At 35.9% G+C, this 13,167-nt stretch overlaps 1 protein-coding gene across 1 annotated transcript in view; it reads left to right on the top strand.

Moving 5' to 3' along the window:
- The window catches only part of FASTKD1 (FAST kinase domains 1), a 39,106-nt gene extending 28,306 nt beyond the window's left edge, over positions 1–10,800 (top strand). Inside the window, exons 10-15 of the mRNA XM_048213894.2 lie at positions 1,253–1,381; positions 2,421–2,549; positions 2,905–3,018; positions 8,147–8,285; positions 8,949–9,063; positions 10,038–10,800. Coding sequence (XP_048069851.2) covers positions 1,253–1,381; positions 2,421–2,549; positions 2,905–3,018; positions 8,147–8,285; positions 8,949–9,063; positions 10,038–10,133 — 722 coding nt within the window. The 3' untranslated portion in view covers positions 10,134–10,800. The remainder of the gene's footprint in view (positions 1–1,252; positions 1,382–2,420; positions 2,550–2,904; positions 3,019–8,146; positions 8,286–8,948; positions 9,064–10,037) is intronic.
- Positions 10,801–13,167: the final 2,367 nt, after the last annotated feature.

The following is a 13,167-nucleotide window of genomic DNA, read 5'->3' as shown; positions in this document are numbered from 1 at the left end:
ACCTCTTTTTAGTAACATAATTATGTAGAAAAAGGAGATTTGAAACTGAGACTTCGTGTGCTCTCCTCGTTGTTCAGTCTTGTGCCAACAACCAGAAGGAAATGAAAGCACATCCTTTTTTAAAAAATAAATAAAGAGTTTAAGAGAAGAAAGGTTGAGAAATACAGCTTTGATTTTTTTTTTTAAGACTTACTTAGAGAATGTTTAGAAAATTCGTGGAGACCTTTATAAGTAAAATTTTAAATAATGGCATAATAATTTTCTTTTATTTTGAATAAATATTAGATTTGACAGGTCATTATTAACCTCATTTATGATTTGACCTTAATTTATTAAATAAACTCAGCAAAAAATCCAAAAGGAAAGATTTAACATCTTTTTTGTCCTAAGAATACTGCTGCCAGTAGGGACCCCTTCCTTCTCATCAGAAGTGTCTCTTAGACAAGGCAAATCAGCTAAATAACCTCAATCTTGTACTGTGGGATATGTGCCATGCTGTTGGGTGACAGGTGAGGGAGGAGGTGCTATTTGAAACCTGAGCTTCCTATGTGTCTACACTCATCCTGGATATTTGAGATCCCCACACGGCAGCACAGAATAGTAGTCCAGGCTCCGGAGCTGGGCTTGCAGGGTTAAACCTCACTGTCCACTTCTAACTGTGTGACTGTAGGCAAGTCATTTAACTTCTCTGTGCCTCTGTACACTTATTTACAAAGCAGAGACAATAATTGTTCCTACTGCATACTGAAGTGAGAGTTCAATGAGTTAATATATGCAAAGGGCTTAGAATGATCCCTAACACATTCTGAGCACTATTATATTGTTATCATCAATACATAGAGACTCAGACCACTTATTACATACACTACTGACCTTTTGTTTTGAATTTTTTCTCTTCACAAAGCAATTTTTAAAACTTCTTATGGACGTAAAATAATAATATAGGATTATTTACTTATCCTTAGCACATAGTATGAATTTATACAAATTGAATCACCCAAGGAATCAGTATCCAGGTGAATAAAGAGAGTATTACCTCAGTGTTCTTCTCTCCTGTCCTCTTTTCCTACTCTACTACCACCCAAAGGTAAGCACTTCACCTCTATCCTGACTTGTAACAGTATAGGTTAGCTTTGTCAAGACTATGTTTGTATCATTTTTTTAAAACCTGGCTTGACCTGAATAAAGTGTGTGCTTATGTGTATGTGAGGTGGCTGTACATTATAATTTTTTTATCTTAATTTTGTTTTAGGTGAATTGGATCCTCTCATGTTAGTGTTTCTTGGTTATTCTTTGGCCACACTTGGATATTTTCCGGAAGATCTGCTGAAGGCAATTTTTAATATCAAATTCTTAGCCAAAATGGATTCTCAGCTTAAATGTGTGTATCTACATTTTTTTAATTTTAACTTTAATTTTTTGTAAGAATTTTATTCATTTGAGAGAGAGGGAGAAAGCACAAGCAGAGGGAGGGGCAGAGGGAGAGGGAGAAGCAGGCTCCTCGCTGAGCAGGGAGCCCAATGTGGGGCTCGATCCCAGGACCCCAGGATCATGACCTGAGCTGAAGGCAGATGCTTAACCTACTGAGCCACCCAGGTTCCCCTGTATCTGCATTTTAATTTATTAAACTATTACCTATACTTTATATCCAAGTTTCAACTCTACCTGTACTAAAGCATTTAAATGTTAATATATTTTTTTATCTGTTTATGAAAGTATTTCCTGCTTCTTATAGAAAATTTGGAAAACAGAAAAGTATAAAACAGAAAATAAAAGATTAGTCATAATCTTACTACCAAGTGAAACTACTGCTTTTAATAATATTTTGGAGTATATCTTTCTTTTCTGTCTCTCTCCAGCTCTGATGTATATATTTATACATCTATATGTATTTTAAAACAAAATTTGGATTATTAGTATATTCACTTTTATATGTTCCCTTTTGTCATCGAACTATATTTTGAACAGTTTTGTGTGCCATGAAATATTTTTTGATGTCATGATTGCTTTAGTGTCTATATAATCTGCTATGATAGGACTATAATAACATTTGTTATCATATAGGTTGTTTCCAATTCTTCATTATAAATAATGATTATTATACATGAATCATTGACCTCATCTTTGTTTCTTTAGGATAGATACCTAAATATGGACTATTAGGTCAATGAAAATTCTTTGGTAATATTTTTTAAAATGTAGTTGTAATATACATGATTAGTGTAAACGACATAGGAGTTGGTTCTAATCATGCCATTGAATAATTTAAAATATAAAGCATGTGTGTGCAAATGAAATGATTTTATAATATGAGAATAAAAGTACTAACAAATAATGGAGATAAATGAATGTGAAAAAATGGATTGTCTTTGTTAGGTCCAACCTGTCAAAGTCTGTTAATATTTTGTTTTTGATTTCAGTTTTATGTTCATCTCTAAATATGAAGGTCCAGTTTCGTCTTATGGAATTAAATAGAGCAGTCTGCTTGGAGTGCCCTGAGTATCAGATTCCATGGTTTCATGACCGCTTCTGTCAACAACAGTATAAAGGTTTGAGTTGTCTTTGGGTCAGACAGCATAATTTAATTCCAAAGTGAATTATTAGCTAGCACCTTGTTACGCCCAGCTACGATACCAGAGTTACCGAGGTGCCGTGACCTGTTTGATAGAACCATTTTATAGGTGAGATTTGTGTTATAAGAATTTCTTAATATTTAGACACTAAACCTCTTTGGTAGCACAGAACTTGTATCATTCTGAACTTAATACCATTCCATGTGGTCTTATATCGAAACTCTTGTTGAAAATATTAATCTTTATTTTTCCATTTGTAGAATTGGGTTGATTTTCATTTGAAACTGATTAACTTATTTTAAGTGAACTAATTATTTTTATTTTCATAAAGATATCAGCAGTGTGACTGGAACACAACAGCGGATTTATGAAATGTTAGCAGAGGTGCTAGGAGGAACCAATCGTGTAAGAGCCTCGGTTCTTACGCCTTATTACCACAGAATAGGTAAGTCTGTGGTAGGTTATTAGGTATCCTCAGAGACTAAACTAATTAAAGTAGAATCATCTCATCAAATGGGAATTTCCAAACAGACCAAAATAGAAAGAAGAGCATAATGATTCCTCAAGATCCGTGGGCCAACTTTGATGACCATCAGCATATTTTGTTGTTTTAAAACAATTTTTTTTACCAATCTTTCACCAATTCTAAGTAAAACCCAGATTCAGATTCACTGAACATTTCTAGATCTTCAAAAGTTTTTTTCCTCTCCACTAAGTACCTTAAAGTCAGGGAAATGACTTAGCATCATTGCATTGTTTTATGTCAAAAACGAGGTTGGGTTATCCACCTGGATGAAGATTTCTGTAGGTTTGTGCTCAACTCTAAGCTCATTAACCTTCTCAGTGGTCTAGTTGTAGAAAGCATTCTGATTTCGTTGTGGGTGACATAAAGTTAGTGGGCTAGCTGATAAATTGGATGGCAACATAAGATTTTTAAAAAAAAACTTAATTCAAGTGGTGGACTTAAAGGAGAAGATGAAATTTTAAGAGAATTAACATAAACTTTCTAAATGTAGGTTTAGAAAACATCTGCATACATATAGGGTGTCGTATAGGATTATAAGCCTGATATTAAATAATACTATAAAAGATTGCCAAAAATCAAATACTATTTTAACCTATGTTATTAATAATAATAAGAAAGTTGGTAGTACCACTGTATTCTGTCTTCAGACATTTCTTAGCATTCTTTTTTTGAGTGTTGCGTTTTGTGAGAGACAGTGACAAATGGGGCCTGGAAACAAAGGAGTCTAGAAACCCTGTCTTAGAACCACAGAGGACGGGGACTGCATAGGTTTCAATCCCTCAGCAAGCGCCTCAACCCCTGAACCTAGTTTCTTCATCTGTAAATGGGGATAATAATGCCTGCTTAACAGGGTTAACTGATGTATTGTATGAAAAACATTTAGCACTGCCCTTGGAATAGTGAGTGCTCAATAAATTTTATTTTACAAAAAAAGCTAGAAATGTTTAATTTGAAAACTGGAAAAGTTGTGGTGAGCATAACTTCGAATGTTTGAAGGATTGTTATGTGAAAGAAGAATTAGATATCTATCTCAAGGATAAAAATATGGTAAAAATTAAAGGAATCATATTTTAAGTCAATAAAAGGAGAATTTTATGAAAGATTTGTCAAAAAATGAAATAATGGGCTGCCTTGTGAAGACAAAATGGGAAGAAACTGGATGTGACCAGACTGTGTTTTCAGAAGACTGAACCATATTAGTCATTTATACCCTCATCCTGCACTACAAAACACATTTTCTTAGTTGTTTGGTTTTACGTTAGGATTACATTTGTCTTTCAGTGACAAAAATCCACAAATCACAGGAACTTAACAAAGTTTATTTCCTTCTCCCATATGCAAAGGGTATCCAGGGCTGGGATGCCGGCTCCACAAAACTTGAAGATCAAGATCCTTCTACTTTATTTTATTTTTTAAAGATTTTATTTATTTACTTGTCAGAGAGAGAGAGCCTGCACAAGCAGGGGGACTGGCAGGCAGAGGGAGAAGCAGGCTCCCCTCTGAGCAAGGATCCTGATGTGGGACTTGATCCCGGGACTACAGGATCATGACCTGAGCCTAAGGCAGATGCTTAACTGACTAAGCCACCCAGGCGTCCCACGATCCTTCTATTGTATTATAAACTACAACCTCAGCATGTAGGTAGCTTCCACTTTATGGTCCAAAATGGCTCCTTCCGCTTTAGCCAACACATCTACAATCTACGCAGAAGGTGGAGGGAAGGAAAAGGAAGGGTATCCCTTTAAGCAAAGTTCCTTAAAGTTGCACATACCATTTTAAATTATACCCTGTGGCCACACTGGGTTATGCGTGAGTTTAGGAAATGTTTTCTTTCTGGGTGGCCATGTAGCCAGCTAAGAAGTAGGAATTCTATTATTAAAAATGAAGGGGAGTATTAGCTATTGGGGGACAACTTGCACTCTGTGTAAGAGGCTTGTTTTAAAAGATTGATCTAGATCTTCCTTGACTTATGATGGGGTTATATTTCAATAAACCCATCGTAAGTTGAAAATATTGTAAGTCAAAATGCATTTAGGGGCACCTAGGTGGCTCAGTCAGCTAAGTGTCATGATCTCTGTGTTGCAAGATCGAGCTTCTCCTGGGGCTCCATGCTGGGTATGGAGCCTGCTTGAGATTCTTACCCCTTCCCTCTGCTCCCATCCATCCCCCTCTTACACCTGCTCTTGCACACATGCCCTCTCAAAAGAAAGAAAGAAAGAAAAGAAAGAAAGAAAGAAAAGAAGGAAAGAAAGAAAGAAAGAAAAAAAGAAATGCATTTAATACACCTACCAGGCTGAACTTCATAGCTTGGCCGAGCCCACCTTAACCGTGCCCAGAACACTTACATTAGCCTACAGTTGGGCAAAATCATCCAACACAAAGCTTGTTTCACAATAAGGTGTTGAATATCTCATGTAATTTATTGAAAACTGTACTGAAAGTGAAAAACAATCATTCTGAGTTGTTTATCCTCGCTACTGCTGCCCAGCATCGAAAGAGATCCAAATTCAAAATCTGAAGTGTGGTTTCTATTGTATGCTTATCACTTTTGTACCATTGTAAAGTTGAAAAATCATAGGTTGGGGACCATCTGTATACTGTTAATCTGTACTATTTAAAATATATGTATATTTTAAAATATACTCCTGTAAAAATAATGCCCACAGAAGGAAATGCACTAAAATATGAGTATGAAAATGGTCCATAATTCCATCTCATAATCTAAAATTATTATGCACCAACTTTGTGACAGGCACTGTGGCCAGCTCTTTATTCCTGTTATTTTGTTTTATTCTTTTTGTTTTGTTTTCGTTAATGTTTCTTTCAAACTATAAATAGTCATATCTATGTAAAACATTTGGAAAATACAGAAAAGAAAAAAAAACACACATAACAAATCATGCATAACATGTAATTAGTACCGAAACTAGGATTACTCTGTCCCAAGACCATTGTATTACCAATTCATATTTGTACCTCCTGTTGTCAAGAGGCTTATTTTTATGTGAAATTTATATAAATCATTAAAAAAAGATTTAATTGGCAATATGTATGTATATGGATATAGTATAATTAAGACAATATAATAGTATGATTAATAACTATGGATTAGCAGCATTGCTTAAGGTTTTAAAAAAAAACACTCATTAAAAAAAAAAATCACAGGATACCTACTTATAGAAAAACCAGAAAGGACAGATAACAAAAAAGAAATTACCATGATAAACCATTGTTTACTTTTGCTGTTTTGTAACTGACTTGTTTAAAACAAAAAAATGGCTTATTCTGTAATGTTTGTAGCTGTGTTTACATATTGCAAATATTTTTCTGTGCCTAGAAATATACATTACTTTTAGTGACTGTATACATATTTCGTTGAATCGAGTAAATGATGGTTTATTTAATCCTAAGGGCTTTGTGTTGGTACGTGCATCAAACAGTGCTGTAATTTCATATAACAACAGCAATAGTAAATAATATACCTACATATTGTTTATTATGTGTTAGACATTGTTGTAAGTGTTTTATGTATAACAAACCTATTATGCCCCTACCAGATACAAAAGTTATTCTATTTCATAGATAAGGAAATTGAGGCCAAGACATTATTGTTTGCCCAGGGTTATATAGTTGGCAAGTGGTGGAGCCGGTATTTGACCTAGGCATTCTAGCTCCAGAATTCATTCTCTCAATGAGAGAACTATATTTCATGTTTGATAATTAGCTTGAAGCTGCTTCAGTGCCCCAGTTTCCCTTATGCATCAAAAGCAATTAAACCTACTCTTTCCTTTTCATTTGTTTCTTTTTTCATTTGTCCTTTCTTTTTTCTCTTGGTTTAAATACTTCTACAATTGTTTTTATTACAGAAAAATTTCAAACATATACAAAAAATAGAATAGTATGATGAACCCCCATCCAGCATCAACAGTTAATCAAAACACTCACCAGAGTCCCAGCTGATCTTTTTCAAGCAAATCACACATGTCATCTTAAAATGTTTATCTAAAAAGGTACATAACTACAGTACCATTATTATCACCCCTACCACTGTTCATAATAATTTCTTAATATCACATAACTTGTCAATGTTTGAATGTCTCAATTGTCTTTTATGTTTTTACTGTTTATTTGTTAAAATGGGATCCAGACATTACATTTGGTTGATAGGCCTTTTTAAGTTCTACCTTTCTGTTTTCCCCTTACAATTTATTTATTGAAAAAAAAATTTTTTTTTCACATTCTAGACTTTTCACTTATACCTCTATTATATCTCTTAATGTGCTCCTGCATCCCTTGTTTTCCTGTACGTCACTCCTTAGATCTAGAGGCCTGATTAGATGCAGGTTAGATTCAGGTTGGGTATGTTAGTTTGTTTTGCCCAGTCTATTTCATGGGTGGTGTGTACTTCTTACTGTGCCATATCAGAGGACACATTCTGCTGCTCATCTTGTTTCTGTTAAAGATTCATCAGCTCATCCATTAGAAAGTTCTCCTATCAGTTTTTCACCTACAGATTTTATCAGTCATTAAAATTATTGTCTAAATCCATCATTCATTAGGGGTGGTAAAGTAATGATATTCAACATCTATCATTTCTTCTGCATTAGCTGGAATTTGTCTAAAAAGAACTTTCCCATCTCAACTATTTAGTTACTCTTCTGTACAGTTCATACAGGAAAGACAGGATACGTGTGTGAGTCTTTGCCTTTCAGATGAGTAGGGTTAGCTTCTTCCAGATGCTACCAAGAGATTTAAGAGGATTAAAGTAAAACTCTTAATGTTATTTGGCCTATACCAGCACTAAATATAACTCCATGCTGAATATAGTTTAGTAATACTTGCTGGTTGAGTTTTATTGATTGATTTTCAAAGTGAGGTGCCATTGGACCAGATCTTATAACACAAGTTGGATAATTAGGGAGGTGATATACATTCTTTCATATGTGTGTATACATGTATATTGGATTATGTATACAAACAATATATATCTTAAACTTCTACCTGTAAGAATTTACTTAATTCATACTGTTGATTCCTCTACTTACAGATTTTGAGTGTATCTTGGATAAAAGAAAAAAAGCTCTTCCATATGGAAGCCACAATATAACTTTGGGAAAACTGCCAGAAACCAACGGGGAATCAAATACCCAAATAACTGGATCAAGACTGCCACCAGGAGCTGAAAGGTAACTTATTTCTTAGTTTCAGATTGTGTTAGGTAAACGTGAAGTATGGCATAATTTAATGAACTCAGTTATTAAGGATTGATTGTAGGAGAATCTGCTCGTCATTTATCTCCTGCATTCTGCCTCTGAAAAGCAAAAGTCTTTGCTTTTCTTGTGCTTTCAGCCTTCATGTCTGTCCTTTGCTGTCCAGTGCCTCGCAGTCTCTCTAACTAAAGTGCTAACCTTCTCATTGTCCTCAGTGGAAGCAAATAGTGTCTTCTTTGGAGCTCGCCTATCTCTCCACTTATCCAGTAGCACTTAGCCTCTTCCTATACTGTATTATAGTTGCTTAATATGTATCACATGTTCTGTTAGACTCTAAGCTATGTCTCTTTATATTCGTACCCCTCACGGTGTCTTCCATATGGTAGTTGCATAATCAATGTATATCGGACAAGGAAACGAATGAAAGCATGGAGATTTTTACTATAATTTGGTATAAATTCTAATGGATAGGCTTACTTGTCATCAATTACTAATTTAATGAGAAAATAGCATACTCATTTATATTCATTTGGCTTTTGTATAAATTAATTTATAAAGATGCAGCTTTGTTCCTGAAAGGCTTGTAATTATTGTTTCTTGTTTTGATTTCAGAAGTAAATATTTTTTTATCTCCTGTAGGATTGCTCTGGAATTTTTGGATTCAAGAGCTTTTTGTAGAAACATCCCTCACTTAAAAGGAAAATCTGCTCTGAAAAAACGACAGTTGGAAATTTTGGGCTATCATGTAATTCAGGTATGAAATACTCATGTAATTCAGCCTCTAAAAAACCCAGAGAACTGGGTGTACATGTGTTTCCTTTTTAAAAAACTGGAGTATGTTATATGCGTTTCAGGTATACAACATGATGGTTCAACAATCTCTACATTACTCAGTGTTCACCATGATTGAGTATAATGATCATCTGTCACCAAACATTTTTTCCATCTTATGGACTATATTCCCTATGCTCCACTTTCCATCTCTGTGACTTATTTATTTTGCAAGTGGAACTTTGTACCTCTTAATCCCCTTTATCTATTTCACCCATTCCTGTGACACCCCACCCCCCACCCCGACCGACAACCACAGGTCTGTTCTCTGTATTTAAGAGTCTGTTTTTTTGGTCTCTCTTTTTCTTTGTTCATTTGTTTTGTTTCTTAACCACATATGAATGAAGTCATATGGTATTTGTCTTTCTCTGTCTGGCTTGCTTAACTTTGCATTATACCCTCTAGGTCCATCCAGTATGTGTTCCCTTTTAATGTGAAAGTTCTAGAATTACCTTTTTTAATATTAAAAAAAGCTATATTAAAATATCTCTGAAACAGAACATCTTCCATTTTTTCTTGAATAGTAAATAAAAATCATTTTATTGTCTGTAGAAGATCTATTGGTTTTTTAAAATTATCTTACGAGGGAGCAGTGTGGAGATGGGTAGAAATACAAGAGAAAAAGACTAGTGTCTGTATGTTGGAAAGGTACATAGGAAAAAATGTCTACTGTTGGTATTGTAGGAACAGGAGGATAAAAGGAGCTGTGAGGAAGAAGTAGGTCTCTGGGCTTGATCAGGAAGAAGGACCAACTTGGCTTCTAAAAATGGTTTATGCTTATGTAAACTAATTTCACAGGTTCCTACAGCTCAGCTCAGTGGTGCTTACAAGTCTTCCCTGATGTCTTTTTGTTGTTGCTTTAAAACTTTCATTCAAACTACCTGACTTATTTTACAGATCCCGCATTTTGAGTGGAACTCTATGGCATTGTCAACAAAGGAAGCTCGGATGGACTACCTGAGAGAACGTATATTTGGAGAAGGCAAATCATGATTGTAGCTTTTATTTAAAAATAGTGACAATGGCGTGTCACAACTGAACTTATTTTAATTAAGTGGTCTGAGTCAATGAAAAAATAATAGTACAGAATTGACTGATTTCAAGGTCAGTTGAATACCTATTAAAACAGACATTTTACTTTCTCCAATATTTCTTTACTATCTGGTTGGGAAATTGTATAAAATTCTTAATGTAAAGGACTTGTAGCTTTTAAGAAACGAAAATAGTTTATAATTCAGTCTTTGAGTGTCTATGAAGTGCCAGGAAGTGTTTTAGATGTGGGGATACAGCCGTGAATGTAGCATATCTGCCATGGGTAGAGTCAAACAAAATAAATGAATAAAATACATTATACCATAGATGATATCGAGTGATATGGAGAAAAATTGGGGGGAGAGGGGATAGGAATATTTTGGGTAGGTATAATTTTAAATAGGGTGATCTGAGAAGGACTCACTAAGGTGGTATTTGAATAAGGACTTAAGGAGATGAGTTAACTGGCAGTAGAGTATTCCAGGCAGAGGGACCAGTAGGTACGAAGATCCCGAGGTAGGACTATGCCTGGCATATCTGAGGATAACAAGGAATCCTCTGTGGCTGGAACAGAACAAATGGGAGGTTGAGGGTAGAGGTATAATAAGAGAAAAAGTAAGATAGAAAAGAGTCAAATATATATCCCGTGACCTCATGGCTACGGTAAGTGAGATAAGCAGCCATTGGAGAGTTTCTATAAAGGAATGATAGGAAGTCATATTTTAACTGAATCACTTGGGCTACTCTGTTGAGATGAGCAAAGACTGCAGTAAGGCAAGTGTATAAGCAGGGAAACCTATTAGAAAGTCATTGCAATAATCCAGACAAAAAATAGATGGTTCGTGGGGCACCTGGCTGGCTCAGTCGGTAGAACATACAACTATTGATCTCAGGGTCATGAGTTCAAGCCCCACATTGGGCATGGAGCCTACTTAAAATTCCTAAAAAATAAATGGTTGGCTTAGAGTAGTAGCTATGGAAGTAATGAGAAGTGGTCAGATTTTTTGATGTATTTTGAAGGCAGAGGAACCAAAATTTGCTCACTGATTGGATATGAAGTATGAGGGAAAGGAGTCAAGGATACTTCTAAGTTTTTGTCCTGAGCGACTAAAAGGATGTTATTGCTATTGACTAAGACGGGAAAGTCTACGGGAGGAAGAAGTAGAGGCCGCAGTGGGTGGGAGGATCATGAGTTTGGTTTTAGACATACTGAGTTTGTGATACCTTTTACTTATTTTTTATTTTTTTAAAGATTTTATTTATTTATTTGTCAGAGAGAGAGAGAGAGAGCACATGCACAAGCAGGGGGAGCGGCAGGCAGAGGAAGAAGCAGGCGCCTTGCCAAGCAAGGAGCCCCATTTGGGTCTTGATCCCAGGACCCTGGGATTATAACCTGAGCTGAAGGAAAACGCTTAACTTGACTTAGCCACCCGGGTGTCCCTGGGATGCCTTTTAAACATCCTAATGGAGATATCAAATAGGCATTTTAATGAGTTTGGAGGTGAAGGCAGAGGTCTAGGTGCCAGATAGAAAGTTGGAAGTTGTCAAAAGTATTTAATGTGATGAAAGTAGATGAAATCACTGAAATGTGATTAGAGGAGAGCATTAATGGAGGAGAAGTCTGAGGACTCAGCTCCAGGTGCCCCAACATGAGGTCAAGAAGAGGAGGAATAAGCAAAGGAGGCTGGGCAGTGGTGGCCAGTGAGGTAGGAGGGAAAGTCATAGGTAGTGATACTTCCTAGAAGCCAAGTCGAGAAAGCATCTCAAGGAGGAGGAAGTGAGCAGTTGAATCAGATGCTGCTGATGGCTCGGGTAAAATGAGGACTGGGAAATGTCCATTAAATTTAGCAACATGAAAATCATTGGTTACCTTGAAAAGAGAAGTTTTGGGGAAGGGGTGTGTGTGAAAGCCTGATCGGTTTAATAGAAAGTGGGAGGAGACAGGTTTTTTTTTTTTTTTTTTTTTTTAAATGAAGTAAAGAGATAGAATGGGAAATTGACCAATCTTGACCTGGTCTCATCCTACCCATGATGGATAATGATTTTTCTTGTCTTACAACACATTTATTCAATAAAATAGTTGCTAAGGGCCTACTATGTGATATAATCCCTAGCTTTTCTTCCAAGAGTGATATATTTGTGCTGGGCAGAAAGCCATGTTGTAGCTATCCTCAGGCCACTGGTGGGAGTGCAGGTAATTAGCAGCTGAAACTTGCTGCCTTCTGACTTCATGACCCTATAAGTTCATTCTGTCCGAAAATAAGTTGGTAGCCAGAGTGCCTTGAGTCTGAAGCATAGCTATAAAACATGTGTCCTGCATAGATTTGGGTCTGTTGATGTTGATTTAGGTTTAGTTGAAGTACTTGTTTAAAATAACGTTACTTTGCGGGACGCCTGGGTGGCTTAGTTGATTAAGTGTCTGCCTTCGGCTCAGGTCATGATCCCAGAGTCCTGGGATCCCAGAGTCCTGCATCGGGCTCCCTGCTCAGCGGGGAGCCTGCTTCTCCCTCTGCCTGCTGTCCCCCTGCTTGCACTCGTGCGCGCGCGCTCTCTCTCTCAAATAAATAAAAATCTTAAAAAAGATAATAAAATATCATTACCTTGCGTGATGTGAAGTCCATACACAATCGTTTTACAACATGTAAACTTCAGAGAATCTTTTGTGAAAAACAGGATGAAAACAATAAGCAAATGAAGGGCGTCTCTTTGTAAGCCAGTCTCCCTCATTTTGGATTTCCTCCTGATGTTCATTTGTATTAGCTGAAATGCTAACTTCTAAGTGTTTGTCTTCTGTATTCATAAAGGTGTTCTATTTCCCAAGCAAATGGTTATGAGAAATAAACCCTGAATAGGTTAAAATATTTTACTCAGCAACTTTTAGAATAAAATGGTTAGACCAATGAGGATTCTAAATTGTTTCCTTTGGATATAAATGAAAACCCAATTGTATACTTTGAATATGTGGAAATCTTGATTAATGACCCTGATGTACTTT

Source organism: Ursus arctos, unplaced genomic scaffold (assembly GCF_023065955.2).
Source record: "Ursus arctos isolate Adak ecotype North America unplaced genomic scaffold, UrsArc2.0 scaffold_1, whole genome shotgun sequence".
In the NCBI taxonomy this organism is placed as follows: Eukaryota; Metazoa; Chordata; class Mammalia; order Carnivora; family Ursidae; genus Ursus; species Ursus arctos.
This window is presented reverse-complemented; position numbering and strand designations above follow the sequence as displayed.